Raw genomic sequence first — 25,237 nt, 5'->3', positions numbered from 1 at the left:
GCTTAAGTTTGATAAAATATCCCTCTCCCTGGAACAGTTTAGAGGAGAAAAGCCTTCAAGTAATATTAGTGAGTTAAGGCTTTCAAGCTTGAAGATGTATTTTATTATGGTCACATAATAATGGCACAATTGCTAGTAACCATCTGGTTAGTAATAGATTATGCTTGTCTCTACAGCAGCTACTTGCAGACTGTAAGAATCTCAGCTGCATATTCGAAACAGATACAGTAGGTCAGAGTCACTGAGTGAATTCAAGAGAGTTAGACTGATTTACACCAGGTAAGATCTGGAATTTGTGCCTTAAAAAAACTAAATCAATTTATTCCTGTGGTTATGTCTTAGTTTGTATCAAACAGAATTCCAAGTGAGTTGGTTTTCATAATTTCTGTGATAAAACACTCTTGTGCTTGATGCATATTCTGAGGACAGCATTGAATTTAAAAGTACAAAATAAGGAACAGAAGAATGTGTTATAAGCAGAAAAATTTGAATCTCCAGCAAGGTATTTTAAGGCCTATGGACACTATGTGCGTTCCTCTAAACTTCAAGATGTAAATTAGTTAACTACAGTGCAAAAACAAATGAAAGAAATAAGTAAATATTTGGACTTTTTCCTAAGCAATTACCATTTCTTCCTCTCCTTCATCAGCCATCTAGCATGAAATGGTTGCTTTTGTACTTTCGAAAAGTTAGAAATTATTTTAAGGCAATTAAATACCATATAATATGGATTTCACAGATTAATGAGAGAGCATGGAATAGAGAGTCTAATCATTGCTGTTTTACACAGCCCTATAGAAGGCTGTGGCAAATGAATTGTAATTGTTCATGATGAATTTGGTTATATGATTTAAAGATTACTTGAAGTGATGGGATAGAAAATCTGCCTGAAGGCCTTTGATTTTATATTTCTGAATTCTAAAGCCAGTAGTTATTAGTACAATGGGAAGCCATCCTTTATGAGGTAATTGGGACAAAGCCCTATCTGATAGCATTATTAATGAAATGCAGTGTGCCTTTAGAAGCACTATATGTACAGTTGCTGCTTCTGTCTGAAATTAAAGAAGACATTTAATATTAAAAAGGTAATATCAGCTTGCAGGGTGGCTGAATTATTTTCTATATGTTGATAAAATCATTTTATGTATTTATTTGGGAAAGATAATACTAAAGATAGACACATTCTACAAATTCTAGTCCCTCACCAGGTTTCCTCTGTATTTCAGTCTTAATCAGGTTTTTAATATCTTCATATCTCATTTTTCTCAAGCCATTAAATGACTGTAATTGTCAGAGCAGAACACTCCATGTTTAAAAATGGATGATAAAGTCAATAGAATGATTTTAATTTATGCAAGCTATTAGCTGCTCTTAAATAAAAACACCTAATAAAATAATTAAGTGGCCTCGTATTGGGCCTTTGATGTGATACGTGCCTGGTTTCTGTGGGTTTGGTTGTTATGTTGCAAGTGCTGCTTCTGTTCCGTCACATTTCCTTTAACTTCAGTTGAGTACAGGAGGTTTCTGTCAAGGTGCTGTTATGTTTGAGTCACTATCTTTAGGTTCTTAACTATTTGTGGTGTGGTAACTCATGTAATGGTTTAACACAACTGCGTATTGTTTTTACAGTATCCTCTATGCTTGCAGCCTGAGCGTGGCTTTGAGTTTGTCGCTGATTTGTGTCTTGTCTGGAGGGGACGTTTGGATTTGGAGCTGTGCACATAAGGCACATGGTGATCTATAGATGTTTTCCTCAGGAGGACCCGTGGAAGGGGCTGATATAAGGAGCAGCAGTTCATGGATGCTTCCTGAGGTCTGCTTGGTGCCTCTCATGGGCTTTTCCATTCCCTGTACAAAGGGGTGATTTACACCTTTTATCATATTTGCTTGTGATACAAAAATTCCTGTAAACAGAAAGGCTTCTTTATTTTGCTTTTGAATACTACTGTTTCTTCAAGCAGTTTGGTTTTCAGTGTAATTTGAGAATGCTGTCAGATTTTTATTGATTTGTGGGCCACTATTGGAATTAAATAAGGTTTTAATAAAAGCACTACCTTGGCCCTTACCTGTTTTCTGAAAGTCCCTCAATACTTGTTAGAGAGGGGCCAGCCAATACAGCACGGGTTATTAAAAAAATTAAATAATGTATAGCATCTTCCTATAAATTCAGTAACAAAAAAACTGCAGGATCTCATCCATTTATTTTGCAGGCCAGTTAAATCAGTATGACTTACAATATGATCTCAGAAAAAATGAGCATTGCCATTTCAATTTTAAGCCTTTTGGCTTTGCAGTTACAAAAATGCAGATGATTTTGGAACAATGTGAAGAAAGCAGTCATGAGGAACAGAGAAAACTCTTTAAGTGGCTATCCCAAATAAGAGTTACGAGGCAGGGTTGCGAAGCACAAAGTCATTTTAAGGCAAAGGGATGTGGGAGGGGGATGTTGCAATCGGCACAGCCTGCAATGTATAAAGACATTACCACACCAATTAGGCCTAGTAAGTGTAACTCAAGTATTTCATAATGTGAGTCCAACCCAGCCTCTTTTTAAGTAATCTGAAATTATTGCCATTTTTTTCAATTAGCAAGGGTAGAAGCCGTCATTGCGGTACTGATTTCCGTGTACATATAGCTATGGTTTGTATTTGAGGTGCATATAGATGTCTGAAAAAAATGTCAGATTTCAGTAACATTTCAGTGATCTGTTGCTGGATGGTCACTAAATGCCAAGTGTGAAGAACCAGAGAGTAAAAAGCTTTAGGACAGGTTTGTGTGAGGGGTTCATGCTTCTGAAAACCAGTTGGGAGGTTTGTGAACACATCACTTGTGGCGGATGGTAGCGTGCAGGCCTTGGGTTTTCATGGACCTGTGCCTGTTTTGGGATTATTTAATAGATAAAGCTTATGAAAATAAATGGCTATTTAGGCATCCTTCTAAACTGCATTGTTGATGCGTTGCTCACATCAAATGTGCTCTGTGTACATCCTTGTCTCCTCTCTGAGAGAGAGGATGCTGGGACTCTGCTCTGGACCTGTGAACCATGGACTGGTTTGAGCAACCCTGGTATATGCAATAGAGATGGCACTGATTGTTCTTGTCATTTGAAATGCTACGCAATATATGTAAATGGCAGGTTTTAAACAACCATTATCTGATTTCTGTGACTACCAATCAGACTACAGTTTGAGTTGATTGAGATCAATGTAAAACATCGAACGATCAAAGCTAGAATTGTCAACAGCTACAAGAGGGAGAGAGCCACACAATGTCTGGGCTGCAGGCAGGATCAGCCCCGGTAACTTGGGGGTAACTGCTGGGGTTTATGTGCTGGACACATAGTCTCAGCAACGTGGACATGCTAAGACTGGCTCTGTGCCCAGGCAAAGGGGAGCATTCATTGGGGATGAGAATTCGCCATCAGCCAGGCAGGTCGGGTTTGGGAGATGCAGTTTTCAGAGTCCTCAGGGCTACCGGTGGTATGAACAGCAGTCAGAGCCTGCATTAGACGTGATAAAAAGTCAGGGGTCTCCAGACAAACCACTCCATCACCTCCAGCGGCTGGAGACCTGAGCCCAGTGATCTCACTGGCATCAGAGCCTGGCTGGAGAAGATGGACCGTTTGGCCAAGAAATCAAAGGCCATCCTCATCGAGGGCAGTTTCATGGGTTCTAAGAAAACAAGCTCTTTTGTTTCTCTGAAAGACTTCCTGCAAGCCTCAAAAAAACACTTCAAAGGGATTGTTTTTCATGGCCTTCATCTAGCTGCTGTCACTTCTTAAAGTAAAATTTACCAGGTAGGGTAGGTAGTGCTTTCTCTCTTTTTTTTTTTTTTTTTTTTTTAATTTGCCATTTATAACACAAAATCAAGGCAATAAGGAAGCTAAAGGCCTTTTTAACCTCTTTAGTATAACATTTCTTATAATAACTGCAAGTGCATTCACTGGCACAAAATATTAAATATAGTGGAAATGGCACTTCAGGAGTTCTCCATTTTGTTTTTATAGATCTTCTGTGCTGCACCCTTTATTGCAGTAGGGTTTCATCACTGAAACATTTCTCATATTCTGCAGTAATACCTTACAAACTCCTAAAATTGAATAATCTAAATTATTATTTCTTATGCACTATGTACATGTGTGCCTTTTAACATATTTACTGAACTCTGTGTGAGTCTGTATGATATATGAGTGAGATATTTATTGGGCATAATTTTTAATGTCATTGGAATAAAGGAATTCAAGTGATATTATAAAGACAGAGAGTTGTCTTCAGACAAGTTTGGAGTCTGTAGACAGGGTGTGATTTAGGTATCTGTTTTCAAGATTTACACAATCCTTCTCTCCATTATATAAATGTTGATTACAGGGAACTCTGGGACCCAACGAGAAGCAATTACAGCCCTCCCAGTCTGCGAGGAGCATGTGCGAGACTGCCATTCACAACGGGCAAAAAACTCGTGGCATGTTTGGTATTTCATTACAAGATAAACTGATTTCTTTCATTAATGAACTATTCCCCATGCCCTGCCCATAAAGAAAAAGTACTGTCAGTGAACAACTTCAGAACAGTGAACTGCAGAGGCGTAAAAGTCCTGGTGACTGAAACTGTCTGTGCTAAAAATGTTCACATACCTCCATTTGATGAAATATATATGTTTACAGAATTGGTAAAGAAGCATAATATGTCTCAAAAAATGATTACTTTCTGAACAGAATCGGGGTTTCATCGTATTACAGGGTTCCCTGAATAGCCAAGCTGTCCTTCCAAAATTATTAGCTCGATTGTCTGAATACCAGCATCTCTACCCCTAGTTTCAGCTGATTTGCAAAGACACTCTGATGCCTAGTTGTACATGATAATTCATCTAGATTACCAGCTCCAGGAATGCTTTCTGGTTCTCAGGCTCTGTGCCCTGGCAATGCTCTCATTGTACATGGAGGTGAGACCCAACATGTCCCCTCGCTGTCACAGAGAAGCCTCCATAGCCACAGGGAGACAGAAACTGGAGCACCTGCAGTCAGCTGGGAGAGAACAGTACGGTGCATCTCAGACTGCCTCAGTCTTTAAACCTAAAGACAAAAAACCAACAGCTTTAATTGCATCACTGACTAGCACCACTAGTTCATTATTGCCTTAAATAGTATAGCTTCTAAACAATTCATTAATTATTAGCTTGCCTCGTTAGTTAATCCCATTAGACTGATATATGCAGGCATTTTATCGGTAAAATTGAAAGTAAATTACAAGGTACGCCGCTTTTCCAGTTGCATTTTAGATTGCGTAGCAGATCAATAGGTGACTTGAAAACACTCTTGCTTTAGTGTAGTGCAGACTTGGCCTCCTAATTTGTTGTGTTCAGATGAGAGGGCATTTGGTGATTGAGAATGATTCTTTTGCCAAATGACTTTTTGGGGAAGAATAAATTAAGCAAATAAAATGGTAGTACCGGGAATACACTCTGTTTTTATTACCAGTTTGCGATATTGATGTTGTTAGGAAGCTTAGCTTGAAGCAGGAGTGCAAAATGCCAGGTGCTGCATGAGTATTGTCAAGATATTGCAGATAGTCACTCTTGCTTTAATTTAGGGAGATTAAGTCAGCATTTCTCATCTCTGGAATTTGCATTAACACAAAGCTTTATACCTGAGACATGATAGGACTTCATGGGGTTCACAGCCTGTGAAACACTGGGAAGGGACATGGAAATATCATTCTATTAATACTGTCATTTTCAGACCGATTCATTAGGTGCCTAAAGGGAAAACAATTTAAAATGTCTACTTAAAAATAATTTGCAAGTAGTTTTTATTATCAGATTATTTCAGAACATTATCTAAGGGCCTGAAGTACTGAAACACTTAATGAAGGTTTAGGAAAGATAAAATGTAATGAGCATGTATTAATCACAGCAAGATGCTCTTGTGAATTGAACTTGATGGTTTGGATCTGGAAATGTACTTGGAGTTTCCCATGAAGCCAATAAGCTAATTACAGTTGTAGAACACCTCCACAGCGCAAGCATTCTACTATTCAGGACAGGATCAGCAACCATCTGTACATACCTTACGCAGAAGAAAAAAGCTCAGAAGTTAATAGAGAGGGTCATGAAATTAAGGGTAATTTTGCATACACCTTTAAACTTCATTTTATAGTGTCATTTCCATCATCCTTATTGCCAGTTACTTGGGTCAGAGCAGCACCTAGAGGTCAGTGCTACACAGACATGAAAGGGAAAGATCTTGATCCTGGTGCAGCAAACAGCTGAAATAACAGGAGGGATGGAGGAAGCAGAGACTGACAGGGATGAACCAAACAAAGTATGAGAAGGCTGACAGCTGTCATTGCTGCCTGCCCCGTGACCTGACAGGACTCAATGGGACTCTCTAGGTAAAACGGTGTCTCTTAGAAGGATTTAAAGGAATCAGAGATGACAACTGCTCTGGTATTTTTGTCTCTTCATATTTACTGCTTCGTTACATTTTTTTCTGTGAAATTTATTCTAGTTTATACCTGTGTTTTCACATATGAGAAGTTAGAGCTGGTTGAATTTTTTGAGAACTGGAATTAAGCCTTAAATTACATGAGCTGCACTTTCCTGTTACCCATGAATGATAAAATGGTGATGTCTGACTCCCTTGTGGAAAATACAGTGAGAGAAACTGTATGCTCACTTGCTTAAAAGAAAAAGTCCCTAAAAACTACCATCCTGATAGTGAAGCATATCCTGTCTGGAAAAAAAATTAAAAAACATGCTATTCAATGGAGTTCACTTTCCACTGAAACACATTCTGCTTTCTATTTGAAACAAAATAAAAGCTGAGAATTTTGGCAAGTGGATAGCAATATTTGCACACAACCATGTGTTATATATACACAAGTTACTGATGCATGTTTTTACTAGACTTTAGGATCTAAGTTTGTATCAGCACATTTAAGATCTTTGAAGTGGCATATACTGGGATCTTCTATCAGAGTAGAGAATTACAATTTATGTTATTTGAATCCTCAAAAGGTGTGAAAAGCTCTGTGCATCCAGTTCAACAGGAATAAATCAGACCCAGTGTCATATGCCCTTCAGTTATGTCTGATTTCTGATGTCATATTTGAGTATTTTCTGAGAAGCACTAGCATGAACCATTTGGTTTAAATCGTTATACTTGAAGATATATTATAGTTAGAGACAACTGTGTTAAAAGGATTTTCACTAATCTGTTGGTTGAGGTAGTTTCCCTGGAAACTTGAGAAGGATCCTTCTCACTGCAGTCTTTTTTTTTTTTTTTTTTTTTTTTTTAAATATTATTATTTATTTGTGCTATTTTGTTTGATAAAGAACATATACCAATTGAATGAGTGTTAATTTTCACTGTTTCTGGCATAGTTACAGTCAGGAACCAGAGTTATGGTTTCAATTTCTGAGTGTGAGAGACAGATGACAGCTGATGCTCATAAATATCCTCCAGTGAGAGTCTGCAGGGTTTTTTTAATTGATGATTTTTCTTTACAGCTGGTTATCTAAGGAAAGCAAATTAACATAACTCTTTCACACAGTGTCACAACTTTGTTTTGTTCTGAGCCAATACCAGTGTTGACAGGTTTGCTCCCCTCTCCTGTGGTGCATGTCCCCTTACTAAAGCCACTCCTAGTCCTAGAACTTGAGTTTAGTGCCTGCTCTCATCACCTATCCCCTTCCTACCCATCACCTGCAGAACATTCCTTTGCTTCAGTTCATGTGTAGGTGTCCTAACAACACACTCAGCTCTTTTTGCTTGTTCTCCCCTCACCATGCACTTGGGCTTCTTGCTCGTGACTGAAATTAGATTTTTAGCTCTTCTGTGATGCCGTGTAATCTGTCTGTGCCGTGAGGCCCCAGTTCACTTCCAGGTGCCATAAATAAATACGAATGCTCTAAATTCTCATGCATGTGGGGTGGCGCCAAGGGACCTGCTTTAAAGTCCCTGAACCTCAATGGGAAATGCTGCAATGGAATGTTGGAACTGAGCCACCAGCAGAGAGCTAAATCTGAGCCATTTTGGTGACAATATAGATTTTCGAAATCTAGTGTGTTCTTCTGAGCTTGATGGTGATGATGTTCTCTAGTGGAAAAGTTTGAAAAATCAGTTAGTGGGAGCATTTGAAAGATGCCTAAAAAACCCTGGTGCTGAGGATACAGGTAGGTAAGGCAAACAAACAGAAAAAGAAAAGATCCCTCAAAGAAGTGAGGAAATTAAGAAAACTCAGAATCAAAAATTATTTTTGAAGGAGCCAAAAAGGATCAAGGGACTGGAAAAATAGGATTAGAATCCATTTATGTTTTTGTCTCCTTCTTGTGGTAGGGATCAGGTTAGGGAAAGCTAAAGCCCTGATAGAATTAAACCTGGCCAGGGGCATTGAGGGCAACAAGAGAATCTTCTATACATACACCATATATGTTTAGTTACAGAAGTATAAGTGTGCATATGAGACAAGGTTGAGTTGTATTTGTTTTTTGGAAGTTAATTTCTGAAAAACCTCTCCACTCCTCAGAATTTCCTGCTACGCTCAGCTTAGTAGCTTCTCCTAGGTAAAGTATTTCTGGTTAAAGGGAAAAGCATGGCAGATTAACAGTAACAGTTGTGACACTCATTAAATAATCTCAGACCATTTTCTCATGAGGCGCAAGTTCGTACTACCACCTAGTGCAATTCATGTTTCAATGCAACAGCATTATACAGTATGATGTCTTTATTATTAATTAATTCTTCTGAATAATTAATCTAGCTGATATTGACTACAGTAATAACTCTAAAATAATGGAAGAAACAGAAACAGAACATCATGATCGTTCTACCTCTAAGCCCTCAGTAAATAGTACACTGACTTCCATGCTTCATCTGCCTATTTTCTCACATGCATATGGTAATTTCAAAATCGTAATCATTCCCTAGCACAACAATACACGCCCACACTCCTGCTGAGTTGTACAGCTGTGGGTTTAGATGAATGAACAGTGGTTGGTTTGTACAAGCACCCTGATAATATTTGAAGTGTGATTTGGAGAAGGAGAGTAGATTGTCTTGATCTCACGTGCTGTGGTATGTAAAACCACAGTAAGTTCGTTCTTAGGTATTGGAGTTCCGATCTTAGCAAAGAATGGTATAAACAGCTAATGCTGATAATAGCTAGTGTGTAGCTATGACTTTGGTGCCATTCTACTTCTCTTATGAAATAGTCCTTTTTTTTTCAAAGCTATGTCCAATAAACATCCTCAAATGATACAGGGATTATTTAAATAAAATTCTGAAAGGCTGTAAGGTTGGTCCTTAGTATACTATTTAATAACGAATATAGAGAAAAACATTGTTCATTTACAAAGCGCTTGGGTGTTTTTTTAATATCAGAATCTTCATTTTGTCTGTATTAATAAATTATTTCAGTCACAGGTAGATATTATAATCTTTTTATTTTTTAAAAAAAGGACTGAGCCAAGTTTATGTTTTATTATGTTTAATTCCCCAGCCCTGTTTTAATGCTGTGTCAATAGGGAAAATATACATATAGTTAACTTAGTGTGCAACAGAACTTTCTCTAATAGTAATTGTATTTGCCCTTGCTCAAAAATAAATAATGTATACTTATTTCATGTAAATAAGTAATACAAATATACTAATAGCAGTGCTCTTCATGGGCTAGCTAAACTCCAAAAGAACTAAATACATTTTAGTTTCAATAAACAAGTGTTTTTTCCAGGCCTTTTCTTTTTCTGTATTTCCTTCATTTGAAAGATTCAGAGCTAAAGAGACAGGAGGGATCAAACTCCCTATAAACACATAAACAACTGAGAAGTTTCACTAATTTGGAATTCCAATGTGATTTTAGCAAAGGGATCTTACCTACATGAAAAGCCACATATTTAAATCTTCGAGAACAGACTTAGAGGACCAGATTTGTGGTTGATGGATAATTTCTTTAACTTCAGTGAGACTGGGAAGTGCTTGAATATGAGCAGAATGCAAATCAGTTTATTTAATATTTATATACTTAACATACTACAACTTATTGTTGTAAGCTGTATGTACCTTTTCTGACAGAGTAAATTCTTTTAAGAGAAACATCAAATACAGTGTTACAGTTTGTCTGTCATACCAGCAATGGCTCTTTCTATAAGGTTTTACCCTTGTTATTGTGCTTACCTGGAAGGTAGGAGCAGGTAGAGATTTATCACAGGAGCTGTAGAGGAGTGAAAGATTATGACTGATGGTCTTAGAGCTTTGGGTGAATTTTCTTTAAAATTTTGGGCATTGCTTCCAAATTTCAAATGGAACCTGCAGTTAGGTGACTATTACAGCTATTTAGAATGGTGCAGAAAGGGCAAAGATTGTCAACATGTTCTTTCCCTTTTGCATTTGGAAAGAAGCACGCTAATGGACTTATTACAATGAATTCATTGATAAGCAAGGAAGAAATTAGACATCTGCTACTGAGAAGGTTTTTTATAAATTATCAAGTCTGGATCATCCACACCTGGAAGTCCATAAAGAAAAGAGCTTTTACTGAGGCATTTCACATGGACTAACCAGCTCTTGAAATGAATTTTGCAGTGCTGGGGAAATTGCAGAAGGAAGAAAGCTGTGAATAGCTTACAAGTATTTGAAAAGGACTTGTAGCTAAATGGCCTGTTAACCTGACTTGAGCTCCAGGTGAAACAGCGGGAAAGGGTGAAGGATTTCAGTGATAGAATTCAATGCTAGGAATACAATTAATGCTAGTCAGCATGATTTGATAGAAAATAGGCCTGATTTAACTCTTCAAGAGATTACAGATGTAACCAGACTGTGTAGATATCATATGCTTTAACTGCTGGAGGCCATTCAGCTAACACATTACACTACCAGTCATTTAAAATAGTTGGCCCTGTAGCACATGCAATCTATAAGGAAAGAATTAAAATCGGAAACTGTTAATTATCCAGTGAAGCTGTTTACAATTGTGTCTTCCAAGGAAGAGTGCTCAAACCAAAGTGATGCTACCATTTAATGCGTAACCTGGACTTAAATATAAAATCACCACTCATAAAATATACAGATGACACAGAGGCTGACAGCATGATAGATAATGATGCTGAACTCACACAAAGTAACAGAGGTAGTTCGGTAAGCACAACCCATGCAATTAGCTACTGTTTTGATATATTAATATGCAAGCTCTATATCTGAAAAACTGCAGTTTATAATTATAGAGGGGAGGACAGCATCCTTGAAAACAGCAACTTTGAAAAGTTCTTATAAATCATCTTGAACAACTGAGTGAACACACACTTAATGTGATGTCTGAAGTAAAAAGGATTAACAAGAATTTGTAAATCTATGTGTGGGAGCAGGAAGGCAATTTTATGTTTTATGTAAGCACTGATGAAGCCAGTACTAGAACATTGCTTGCAAGTCAGGTGTCAGTATCTCTAACAGTGCAAGAAATAGAGAAGGTGTGAGAAGGAAACCACAAAGATTATCTGAGCACTGAAAAAATACCTTACTTTAAAGGGCAGAAAGAATACAATTTGTTAAGCTTATCAAAAAAGGGCCTGAAAGGTAACTTGTCTGCAGCACAGAAGCACTAATACAAGGAGAATATACTATGTATTAAAAGGCTTTTTAATTTCAGAGAAGAAAGCATAAGAAAAAACAAAGACTAGAAGCTACAGCCAACACATTCAAACTGTTAATTAGACCAAGATTAGCGTGCCAGTTCATCAGCAGAACCGGTCTGATACTTCTCCCCTCTTGAAATCTTCCAGCTGAAGCTGAGTTCCTTTTAAAAAGATGGATTTTATCCTGGCTAGATTAGTGGTCTCAGCCTCACAATATGATGCCTCCTCCTTGTACATAATATAGTCGATATATTCCCACTCTACATGATATTCTATTTCTGCACATAAATTGTATGTCCTTAGAGCCAACAGAAGCATTTTAAAGGTAGTGTCCAACATAATTAGGTATAAAATTGAGGAAAAATAAAACATATAGTATTAGCGAAAAGGTGGTTTCTGATTACAATTGTAAAATGCAAATTGTCATGCAAGAGGGAACATTTTGTATTAATATGGCAAAATCCCACTAGATGGCACTGCAACATCCCTTTAAAATCCTCTCACTTTGATAGACTGATTATCTATATTTTTTAATCAAGACTGAAAGGAATTTATGAAGCATAGCATGAAGAATCCAAGGAACATAAAATTCTGCCATTAAACAGGATGAATTTTCTTTGTTTATTGTACACAACGTACTGTTCACTGTTTAGTTTATGATTATCTGAAATTTCTTTATGCACTTACATGTTCGGAGGCTTTGTTTACGGGAACTTAATCAGTACCAAATTATATCAAATGATCCTTAGAATATGGAATCGAACATCATTCCAAACTATAGTTTGATTGCTGGCTAGATCTTGTTCATTTCCTGCTAGAGTAAAAGTAGTTGAATTACAGTAATTCTCTATTTTAAAGTGAAATAGAAGTTATGGGCTCCTCTCTCACTAGGATGTGGCATCACGACTGCTTAGAAGTCTGTCAGTACATAATAGTAGGAATTATTGTTTCAGAAAAACCCAAGAAATATGCTGTTTATTTGTAAAGACTCTTTGCTGGCATTTCAGCTACTTAATAAATTATTTACATGTAAAATTGATCACTGTAAAGCCATTCCTTCCAAACAAGTAGCTGTTAACTTTGAATACTGAAGACATTAGGTGGAAAGAAAGGAATCAAGTCCCACTTCATATTTCCAAAGGAATTTTTAAGTTCCTCAGCTATTCAGGCTGAGAGACTTGTACTGGTTGGAGTGACCAGTGGTGAAACTGGTAATATCTGGGAATTACTGTACAGATCTGGTTGAAGAAATGCAGAAGGTATAGAGTTCCATATAATACCATCTGGTATTTTAAAATTGAAAGTGATGTAGTATTATACTTTCTGATACAATTTTAGTAAAAAAAAAAATAAATGAAATATAAGCTTTGCGCCGATGAGAATCTCATGCTGAAAACACATTCAAACCCTACAAATATCAGCAGGGTGACTGGAGAAGACTGCGAACATATGGATGTGCCTTGAGTTTGACCCTTCAGAGAATCAGAACTAGCATGTCCCCTGCTTGGAACTCTTAAGTCTGTGAGTGTTTTTGACAGTTTGGGCTTTAGGAGGTTCACCAGTGAGCCAGGTGAGAATTGTCCTCCTGTAGATGAGGATTTTATTAAATATAATTGTTTTTCAGCCAAGAGTATAGACATCTGAATTTACTCTGACTTCATATTATGGTATCAATTAGAGCAGAAAGCAGGTACACACACAAGGGAGAAGCTCATAGAACTCTTCAAAATGATATTGTACTTAACCCCCATTATATAGTAAGATCTAACACTACGTTTCAGTGAATATGGAGCAGAAATGTAGTGAATGGCAAATCCAACGGCAGTACTGTGTATTCTATCGAAGTACAAGGAGGATTTGCTACAGATAGTAGTGGTGCTGGTCAGGCATGGCATCCTTAACTGGGGAGACAGTGCTGGAACATCACCTCGTTCTGGTCTTCCCTCATTATCATTCTTGTAGGATCTGTGCTCTCAGATTCCCCACTAGACCTTGGTAGCAGGGGTTGGCCTTGCAGTTACTTTTCCAGTCCATTTTTGATGTATACATGTAATTTGGTCACAGGTTTTAAAAACAAATGTTGCTTTTCCTTGGGGTCTATTTTTTTCTAAACTAGTCAGCTGCCAAACTGTCAAGCTCTACACAGGCAACCAGCCCTGTAGCTCGGGACTGACACTTGCCTCTGTGACTGAGGACCCCGTAAGCTGGATCAGCTCAATGGGCATGTGTGACCTTACTTGATATTTTGCCCCTTGTGTCACACATATGGAATTTTTCTCACTGACTCAGTCTGTCATTCTGTTACAGGCACTTTTTTTTTGTGTGGGACTTATTCTCTATTTATTTTCTTCTTTATTTTATAGTGTTAATTTGGGACTATCACAGATTCAATCACATTTACGTCAACCAGTTAGATATAATTTGTGTGGGTACTGTTGCATTAGCTAACTGTCATTTTATTCTGTGGTCAGATACTGTAGTGGTTTTCTTGGTACTCTTTGAATTGGCTACTAATAATAAATACCACGAAAATGTGGTAGCTTAACTAATTTGATTATTTTTTTTTTTCTCCTAGTTGTAGCTGTTTCTTGCTTCAAGAATAGGTACACACCTGGTAAGCAACTTTAGGTCATAGGAGGGCTTTTTACATAGTTAAGTCATATCTCCATATCTGCTGACTTGTTGGGTGTTTCGATTCTTGGGTCTTTTCCTCCTCAGCATGGCCTCTGACCATCACTTTGGCTTAGTACATCTTCCAGTTTCTTTGACTCCTGACCTTGGCTTGTCCTTGCTCTACCTCCAAACTGATTTGTAAACCCATAATAGGTTTAACATGCTTTTTCTTTTGGGCTTCTGTGGCCAGATCTTACTCATCCTGCCTGGTAAACTCTTTTTGAAAGTTCCGTGATTTTCCCTGAGCCTTCTCAGGCCCATGGCCTGGCTTAATTATGTTTTTGTTAGTTTTTTTTCAAAGGGATCTTGGAGTCTCCTTTGCAATAATCTGTTTATGTTAGGCTGCTATTGAGAAGTGTCTTTTACAGAGCACGGCTGGGAGCTGAGATTTGCTGATAAAAACCCCAGCTGCTCAGCTGTGTCTCAGGTTCATGGTCACAGCAGAGGTGCTGTGGTGTTGGGGTGTAAGCCTGAGACAAAACTGCAGTTCATCAAGTCTTTGCGCTTGGCAAATAACATTCCTTACCAGGTAAATTTAGTAATCTTAAGCGTTTCTCTGGGTCTCTGCAAAAATGAGTTGTTTTTTCTATTGATCCTAAAACGAAACTGTTCCCAGGTCCAATACAGAAGCATGGCTAGTTTTCCGTACAGCTTTTTTTCTCAAGAATAATAACTTTTTTCTTGGACTATCTTCCTCTATCTCACTGACTGTTTCAACTATTTTAATGTGTCTCATTAATCATTTTTTGGCCATAAATAGGGACAACTACTTCCTCTGGCCTCAGAAGTTCTGTTAGACTCTCATATGCAAGGCATGTAATATCACAGAATCACAGAATGTTAGGGATTGGAAGGGACCTCGAAAGATCATCTAGTCCAATCCCCCTGTCAGAGCAGGAACACCTAGATGAGGTTACAATATATAATCTTTAATTTTAAAAAAACATTATTTACTATGTCACCTGTGAAATAATTTATTTATTCATAACAAGTATGTGTGCATTTTCATGGCAATTTCACAATGTTCTGTTCCTTTAACATATTTATTATATATGGCAAAAAATTTGGTTCTTTTGCACTCCTTTTCTAAAAGATTAATCATCCCTGGTTTGGGAATTTTGAAGAAACCCCACAAAACACAAACTTTTGCTTCATTTTTAGTTTCAGTTTTCCAAAGAGAACTGTTATATTGGTCTCAAATTACGTTAGTCATAAGACAATGGTGACAAATGTATTTTTATGCTTGGAGAAATTAGCGTGTTTTACATTCACTCTGCAGCAGCTGGTTTAGTCTGGCATTATATTCTTTTCAGAGCTGTTGAGGGATTTGTTTAGCCCAATAGGATTTGTATTGATTTCTGTTTCACTTTTTTTTGGTGAACTTTATTCTTATTTTGTTGTTATATTGATTTTGAGAGCTTTAGCCATTTGAGTTATTACAAATTTTGCTATATTTATGTTGCAATTCTACTACAATAATCAAGAACTTAGACCTTTACGGCTATTAAATACAAAACATGCCCCCAACAAAAAAACAACTTCCCCCTCTGCCAAAACTGAAGGTGCAGCAAGTTTCCTGGAATCTGAAGTATCTCTGAAAATTACTTATCATATTTCTTTTCCCCAGATGTTGTTTTCAGGACACTTAGGGACATTAATTTATATTATTTGTTGATAGTTATTGGATGCTATTGTTCATAGCAATAGCTGAAATGTAAATGTAGAATGCTGGTATAAGCCAATGAGTTCTGTTTTATGTCATGTCTAAGTATTTAATATACACAACTATATAATATTTAATATAAACAACTATATAAATATGAGACCGTGGCAAAAGAGATGCAAGGATTCTTGTAAATTAAAGCACCTATAAGTGGATAAACCCAAAGCTTAAAAGTAAGTTTTCCCTGGTTGATTAACAAACACACTTAACTGTAGCAAGCTCCCATAAATGAATAAAATGATCAGGATAAACTCAGCCATCCTAGCAAATCCCCAATTTATATCTGTTTCCAGCAATTAAACCTAGAAATAGCACTGCTTTAGCTGTCTGTAGACACTTTGATATGCAACTGTATCGTGTCACAATATGCTCTGAATTTGATCAAAGCCCACAAGCAGTGGTTGCCTTACTTTTAAAGAGTCAGATGGTCCCACAGAAGTCAGAGGGAGTAAGTTCTTTGAAATTAAGCACAACCTAAGAGGATCTCTCTTAAGGAAGAGACAAAAAAGCCTTATAAGGATGTCAGCTCCAACAGCACTGGTTACTAAGAATGACAGTTCCAACCTCTTGGAATTATCCCACTTAACCCAGTGGATCGGAATACTCTTTGGTACCAGTGCTGCGGACCAAACCTTGCCAGACTTCAAACTGCAGCTGTGTCCCAAGAGGAAAAGCTTTCTTCATCACAGGCAGAATTTGGTCAGCTCCCAAAAGTAATTGATTTCTCCCTTCTTAATAAAACATCTTTTGCAGTTTTATGTGTGGCAGATACCCTCTGTAGTTTGGAGAGCTCTGGGTGTAAACAAACTAGTGAAGAACAATTATTCATCCCACACCCCCGGGTGGGAATCAGATTGAAAATTATTTGCTCACACAGTTGGATGTGATGAGACAACGACCAGAGTAGACTGCAACTGGGAATGTTTTTATGTGGTCTCATTGTAAGCACTTAAATCATAAAGTCAGTTCCTACTATGGGGCTGGGAACTGCTGCAGCAGTTGTCTGTCCTACATGCTTGAATGAATAGGGTTCCTTATTCAATGGGAATTCTGCCCCAGTTCTCTAGAAATGTGAACTTTTCATTTACAATACAGTTTTATCTTTGCTGTCAAGTGCTGAAGATAGCACTCAGTATTCTGTGCGTTGTGGGAGAAGAAGAAAAGAAGACTTCTGATGATCAGAAGGCAAGTGTTAAGTAATGGACTGGCTTAACCAGCACGGGAGGCATCTGCTGCTCAGGAGATTTGGAAACTCTTCTGGACTATTAAACAGCATTGCTGGAATTGAGCTGGTTCATAGAGCTTGTTACAGGATTGCATTGTCAAGTTATAAACTAAATAGCCACAGCTCCTGTTAAGTATTTCTTGATGGTAATAGCAGTCTGTCTCTCAAGACCACAGCACTACATTAAAAATAGGAGAGTGTTCATTGTAAAAAACAGGACAGAGAACAGAGCCACTAACATAGGAACTCGCCTCTACGTGTAGCGGACTATGTACTGTCCATTCATAGACACAAAGAGGAAACTAAAGATGGATGGCTGTTGAATTTGTAGGAAAAACATAAAAATCTCACCCCTTTAAAATGAACAAAATTTTATTTTAATGAAAAGCAAAGGCAGATACAAACTGTGGTTTAATGAAACAAGCAAACAAACAAAAAAAAATAGAAGCAAACCTGATAGAACCTGAGTAAAATGGTTTAAATATACTCAAAGACTAGCTTCTGATACTCCATATCATAAGTGACATTCTCTTCACTTGTTTGAAGACCTTTTTTGTGATAGATTCTGGAAAAGAAATAATTTAATTCTAGAAAATGAAATCTGAGTTCACTGTGTTCTTTACAGTTATTATATATATATATATAAAATATTTTATATCTCTCTCTATATATATCAGATAATTATATTGTATCACTTATACTCCTCTAACAGAAACTTGAAACTGATCTTGAAAGTGAGTAATACAGATTTCCCATGACTGTTATTCTGGTACGGATGTGAATAACAGCTGCACCTTCACACAGCTCAATCAGGGGGTCTGAAATGAACCTTAAAAAGCCTTTAATTTTCCCCAGAAATGGGACTTGAAAATATTTTTTCTCTTTATATTGTTACACAGGCTGGCAATCAAGAAATTGAAGTTAGCACTGACATTTAGAGAAAAAACAAATTTTAATAAGTTTTTGTAAAGAATTTAGCTCCTAGATGTGTAATCTTTTGCAGCTTTCAAGAAGTTAATGATTAGTACTTGTCCCTCAAATACGGCTTTCTTGTGCTAAAAATGTATCTTTAAATTATTTTCTGTGCTTCCCTTTTCTGTAAGAAATTATATTCCTGGATATTTGGAAATAATAGACTAAAACAAATAAGAATTGGAGTGCACCTGCAATGCAAAGATATTTGGCTGTGTGTATAGTATAAAAACCTGCTTATCTAAACCATTGCTGAACATCTTAAATTACACCTTTAAAACTAAAATTATCAAACATTTAAAATCCTTCATTAAAATGGCATACCATCTGCAGAATCTCAATTTCCGTTCGAAGAGTCTCACAGATACTTTCCCAATCATCATCTTTGCAATTTTCCAATTCTTTCTTAAGCCTGTGTCCAAAAACAAAATAAATTTTGGGGTTAGAGAATTGGTGCTTGGGTAACTATTTTTTTCAGCTTTGGTCCCAATTGTCCATTTGTCATATGCGAGAAAACCCTCACTGATCTATCTGCACGATCAGCATTTTGGTTTGCTGGTTTTGTATTATAATTGGCACTTCACCCTGCTGCTCTCCCACAATATAGTGCGATTTCATTTGGCACCAGCCTTTGTGAATGCAATATGAGTAACTTCAGAAAACGACATTTTGGGTTTTTGCAAAGTGTATCTTGACTAAGTACTTTGTTAGACAAATTTCTGGACCATGTTGTTTTCATAAACCATGAAAGATTTATGGCCTCATTAGTCATCATTTCCCTTATTAAACAAGTGAATTTAAACGTTGATACTTAGGAAGGGCCATATGTTACTATTACTACTATCCCTCAGTCTCTGCTTGTAGCCGCTGGTGCAGACAGAATGTTGGATTAGATGGATCTTCTGCCTGACCCTGTGCAATGTTGCTCCGAACCCCTCTGCAGATTTCTTTGCTGTTGTTGTCTCCCCATTTCTCTCATTTCTTCAGCACTAACTGACTGTTTCCCAATAGCCCCAGCCAGGAATTCTCCAACTTTGCTACAATAAGGACTAGTATTAATATAGTGATTATGGCATTAAAAAGAGCATAGACTTTTTCTCAGTTCTTTCAAGATTATATCATAGCCCAAATGAAACTAGTAGCAATTTTCTGTAAAAATACTATTTAAAATTATTTTTAATGTAAAATATTAGTAGCTTAATGATAAAATCTGTTAGGAAATCAGACAGCATGGAGCCAGGACCATACAGGGAGCAACCTCTGCATCCATGGGAAGTGAACAGCAAAAAAAAATTGTAGCGTGCAGTTTGCTCTTCCTAAATGAGTGGAGATGTTCACTGCAGCAGTGCTTGCAGGGCTAGAGCTTCCTTTGGATCTTTGAGGCACAAAGCAGTTTTTACAAACAGCTCTTGGCTAAATTTTGCCATACGGAAACAATTAACAAAACAAACCTTAGCAACAGGATTCTCAACTGCTACAGCTCCTGAAACACTGCAGCTCCTCTCCAAATGTTTTCATAGAATGAAAAGAGGCAGAAGACTTGACTTACCTAACACTGTCTACAAACCAGGCTCACAAATTCAGAGTTTTGAGAACCAGAAAAAAATGCAGTTTAATTGGGAAAAAACCTTCTGTAGAAAAACACTTTCCAAGGGAAATATCAGTGTTTGGGAAACATGTAAGACATTGGTCCTGCAAAAAGTAGACACTTCAACTTTGTGCATCAATGACTGTAGTAGCTGACGTTAATATAATACTTGGTAGACCAAGAGAAATCTCTGCCAGACCTTTAGTAGTCTAATGAATACAAGGTGATGAGATTATACTGAGTCTTTATATGGCTGTCAGAAGAAAAGCACAATGAGAAAGTTGAAGTTGCTTACCCTTAATTCAGTTTCAGCAAACAAGGTGAATATTGTGGGACATACATATAGACCGGAAAAAAGGAGAAAAAATATATAATCTGCTTCTAATTAAACAGCTAAACTGATGTATCACAGCAGGATCCTGTTTATTCTGAAGTTGAAAGAGCAGATAGCAACCATTTTTTCTTTTATATGAGGAAATAAATAATTTAACCCAATTATATAGATAATGCACCTCTTTAGCTGTACTACTGCAGACAGAGTTTGTTCTCTACACAAGCAAATAGCTTTATTAAGAGTAAAAGGTATAGCTTCATATTAGAGGAATAGCATAGTCACTATGTGGCATTAGAGTAGTAGCATAAGACTGGAGCTTAAGTTAATTTTGCTGTTCCTGTGGAAAATGTAAATATCTTACCATCAATATGGACACAGTATGAGTTCTGTGTGTTTGTATTATAAAGGAGTAAATCTTTCAGAAGTAATTCTCCTGCATTCATAGTACAGACAAGCATTCAAACAAAAGGAAATTTTGAACTACACTTTAATAAATGAAATATTCACTGTACCAGAGTACAGTGCTAGTTTACAGACCATTTTCATTGAGAGAAGTTCAATTCAAGGTCTAAGATCAGCTTTTGATCTTGATTAAATCAACTTAACTTTGTTGCCTTGCCTCCTCACTTTTTCCTTCCCGTGTTCTCTTGTTAGTATGATACTAGAACCCGAGTTTGTTTAAAATAAAGAAAAGTCCTACGTTGCCCAATTTACTTCCGGAAAAGACACAGTCTGTTAATCTCAGAGAAAATGCTCTCCCATTGTCTTCCACATTGTAAAATTGATGCACAGTCTGTTTGCGGGTTGTCAGGCTAAGGATGATACACTAAGTGTACACTAAGGATAGAACAACCAGAAGATAAGCAGTAAGTGTTGCTTATCTGCGTCTTGGGATTGTGAATTAAATACTGTTGATGATGTGCTTTGAAATGGCAATGTCTATGAATTTTAAAATTTTATTTAAAATATTTTCTAAAACTTTCAAATGTGGTGACAGCACAGCTCCTTACATAGCATGGGGTAGTGGTGATAAAAGATATTCATTCTGATGTGGTGTTTAATTTTCACATTAATCAATTGATTCTGCTTTCAGGTCTTCCTTCTTTCTTATTTAGAAGCTAGATAATTACAGTATGTGCCAGGAATATTATACTCACAAAACAAGGTCTGTCTGTTAGGTTATAGTCTACACAATTAATGCATTGGAGACGCCTGAGTTACTGAATAAATGATGAAGTTTTACCAGAAGGAATGTGAGACAATGGAACTATTCAAAAAATGTTTAACGTGTAAGCAGATTTAGCTTTTTCATTTTATATTTAAGATAAGGAGGATATTCATATTCATCCTTCCACTATCAGATTGAATGTGCAAACCAAGTATTCATTAAACTATACTGTCTAGATGGAGGACAAGTTTTCTGTCACCTTTGGAAGTGGAAAGAGATGTACCTTGTGCCAGAACAAGGATTAATTTGACAATTATACCCTCCTTATGACTATGATAAAAAGCAGATCTCTTGATAAATATTCTGAAAAATGACATCAGTATTTGTCTCTCCTTGTCCATTGTTTTTGTCTTATTTTTAGAATGTTGGTCTCCTTGATGGCAATAAGTGGATATTTTAAAAATGTCATTGCACTGGATTAACAGTTTATTGGTAGTTTACAGCATTACAGGTAACAAGCTCTAATGAACAACTGGAGTTGAAATGCCTTGTTTGTGAAAAGAGGTTTGACTATTCCTTTGACAAACATCCAAGATAAATAGCAACAGTAAACCTGAGCCTTATATCAAGTAGGTGGGACCACAGCATCAGCATTTTTGGATGCTAGCTCGCCTTAGATTGGGCTCTCAGTGGTCCATTTTCCATTACTCTTGAATGGCACAAGTGACAAAGAGATGAAGGAGGAGGAGATCACAGAAAATGATTGATTTTGCAGCTTTGAAATGAGCACAGCTATTAAATATCATTGGCATTTGTGGCTGAAATGCACTCTTCTTGATTTTCAGCTGTATATGCAGAAGGCAAATAGGAAAAATAATTGTGAAATCAATACATGCTGGTATTATGAATTGAGCTATGATGAAAATAATGTTATTGTCGAACAGGTTTCTCTGAAAGCTTTGAATGTTCAGATTCAAATTACTGGATCAAGAGTTCAGTAGCCAGGATGTGCATTCCAAGAATAATTTTAGGTAAAGAGGCCTCAAAGAAGAAATAGTTTGTGTAGAAGGCAGGGTGAATATTATGGTCTTCTATAGAGTCTTAACCCTATCTGGTTATTGGGGGTGCAGAAGGAGCACACTGTCTCTTGGTTATGTTTTGCTGAGACAAGCGAAACATTTTTTTTCCTATTTTCATTCTTGTTTGCCTTGTTTATGACCACTCTTTGATTTTTTTTTTTTTTTTTTAACCATAAATATGAGGAGAAACACTAGAGCATGCTATAAAACAGAATTGCTTGACACTGATATACAGGGCATAGAATTTATGGTATGAAGTGAAGTTCTGTAAGAAGTTACATATAAACTTGAGGGTATGTATGTGGATTTTCCTGGATTTTATCATAAAGATCAGGAGAAACATTTATCAAGACTTTATTGAGTCTGAAGAAAAGTATAGAAGACTTTGGCTTCTTGTCTCACACCAAAGTAGAGCTAATGCATTGAGGTCATTCAGTCTCAGTTCAGTACCAGTACTGATTTAATGTCTATGTTTCTATAGTGAGAGCAAGATTTTGCTGGCTATTTACGATTTACTGACACTACTAAACAGAAAATGCTATTGATACAGCTGAAGAAGTCAATAAATTTCAGATTATTATCAATTGATTGAGGAAGGGAGAAAATGAGTCTTAAATGGAGTTCAGTATCTCAAAACAAATTCAAGCACTTGAGCTGAACAAATAAATTATAAAAGCCTGTGCTTCATGGAGCAGAAATAGAATGAAAATTAAGAAAGTGATCTAGTAGTGATAATAAATACTAGCAAGAAGATGAAACATGCAAGTGAACAGGGTACTAGGCTACATAACAAGGGTAATTAAATGTAAATTAAAATAAATAGAAATACCTTAGGTAAAATAAGAAAATTTCAGCTTTTAATGGTTTGGATCAGATCAAATGCTGATTGTAAAATGCATCACTATCCTTGATTAAAGCCTCTGTTTTGCAGATGTTTTCAGGCAACTGTTTATAAAAGTAGTTCTAGGTCTTGGGTTTTTTTGTTATTGTTTGGTGTTTGGTTTGTTTGTTTAATTTCTATTCCCCAAACACATAAAACATCACAAGAAGTTTTAAGTAATATATTATTATGGTTGAATAAGCATGGAAAGGTTAAGGCACACTGAATTAAAATGCACATTTAGAGTGCGATTTTCTTTTGTGCAGATAGAAAAACAAAGTTAACTGGAATGTTTTGCTTGGGAACTGTAAGTACAATTTACATAGGAAAAAATTTAGAAGCATCAGAGACATCAAATTGTTTTTAGGGGTCAATAAGATTCCTATTGAAAGTCAGGGAAAATAAATATGGGATAAATATGGGTCAATGATCCTTCTTTTTCAAATATATTGATTTTTCTGTTGTACAGGCAAAATTAGATCTCAATCTGGATTTATTAATACGTCTACCATATTGCGAAAATTAGTATCTCTGGTCTCTACTGCTTTGCTTCATGTGAACTATATAATTTTCTCAGAGCTAGAAAGGATTTTAAAATGTCCTTGTTTCCATCTGCATTGTGGGCTCTCCATTCTCTGGTCATCTTCCATGCTGAATGCATCCTTCTTGAAAAGTAGGTGAGAGATTTGTTCGGAGTATTCTTACACCCTTCTGTTTTTTGTTGGAAATACCTCTTGCTTTTTTCCACAGCTATATTTACTTTTTATGTTCATAGTTGTCTTTTGATAAGGTGGCATGCTCAGGCCTCTCTTCTCTGCTTCCAGATACCTATTATTGAAGTCCCCAGTTGTGTACAAGTACATAACCTGTATATAATTATATTCATCCTCTTTTTCAGTGAATCCAGCTTACAAGGTCTAGAGTTTTTAAATTGTTTTACATTATTATCCTAAACCACTATTTCAGAGTAATTTTTTGAGTCATTAAGCAAGACCAGCTGTAAGTGTAGTTACTTTTTCCAGCCCCAGAATTTCCTTTTTTCAGACCTATCAGTATTGTTGCTATTAGTAATTTCCTTAATTAATTTTAATATGTCTTCCCCAGGTTAACTAGTAGTTTCCCATGAGGGATAACATCAAATATTTTAGTAATGTCTAGATGGATGGCATTTGCATTTTCTTTGTTTAACCAATGGGCTGTCTTATCAAAGGAAGATATCATTAGTCAGATTTGATCTATTTTTTTGTAAATCCATACTGCAATTTACAACGGAAACCTATTTTAACATAAAACTACTATTAAAAACTACTACTACTACACTACTATTAAAAAGCAAATCTTAAAAAATCGATGAGGAGATTGTCATTAAAAAACTCATTTTGAACCCCACATATTACTCCAGAGATTGATATTTCTTGATTATAAAATTTAACATAAAATTAAATTGCAAGTAGTTTTTAAGCCACCAGAAACATGCACAGCCTTAGGCAGTCTGCTGTTAGCATGAAACATTTGTTCAGCTCTAATGAACATATTTCCTGTATGATTTTTTCCTTCCTAATTTTGGTGATTAAGTTTATTTTTCTGTATTTTGAAGTATAAGAAACAATACTGTATTTTTAGGAATTAGGCAAGTATATAAAGCCTTGAATTATTTACAAAGTAAGCTGACTTCATGCATTTCCCTTTTGGTACTGCTTTTCTGAAGCAGAACATAAATTCAGGTTTCAAAGATACAATTTATCTTTAGACTATCTTTAGTGTGAAAAATATCAATTTTAGGTAGAAACTGACTGTTCTTAGTCTAAATAAACTGTAATTAAAATTACTTCTAGGTTGCTTTACATAAGACAACACATAAATTTAAAATTAAACTGTGAAAGAAGATAATTAATATAGTAAGTAATTAGAATGAAGATAATAGTGAAATGACATAGCTAGGAATTCGCTGGTATCTGTTACTCTGCTGG

At 36.3% G+C, this 25,237-nt stretch overlaps 1 protein-coding gene across 1 annotated transcript in view; it reads right to left on the bottom strand.

Moving 5' to 3' along the window:
- Positions 1-3,397: 3,397 nt before the first annotated feature.
- The window catches only part of CCDC172 (coiled-coil domain containing 172), a gene marked incomplete at both ends in the record, with an annotated part of 35,041 nt that continues 13,201 nt past the window's right edge, over positions 3,398-25,237 (bottom strand). Inside the window, 2 exons of the mRNA XM_082054203.1 lie at positions 3,398-3,499; positions 18,543-18,630. Coding sequence (XP_081910329.1) covers positions 3,398-3,499; positions 18,543-18,630 — 190 coding nt within the window. The remainder of the gene's footprint in view (positions 3,500-18,542; positions 18,631-25,237) is intronic.

This window comes from Streptopelia decaocto (assembly GCF_964273445.1).
Source record: "Streptopelia decaocto genome assembly, chromosome: 5".
Lineage (NCBI taxonomy): Eukaryota > Metazoa > Chordata > Aves > Columbiformes > Columbidae > Streptopelia > Streptopelia decaocto.
This window is presented reverse-complemented; position numbering and strand designations above follow the sequence as displayed.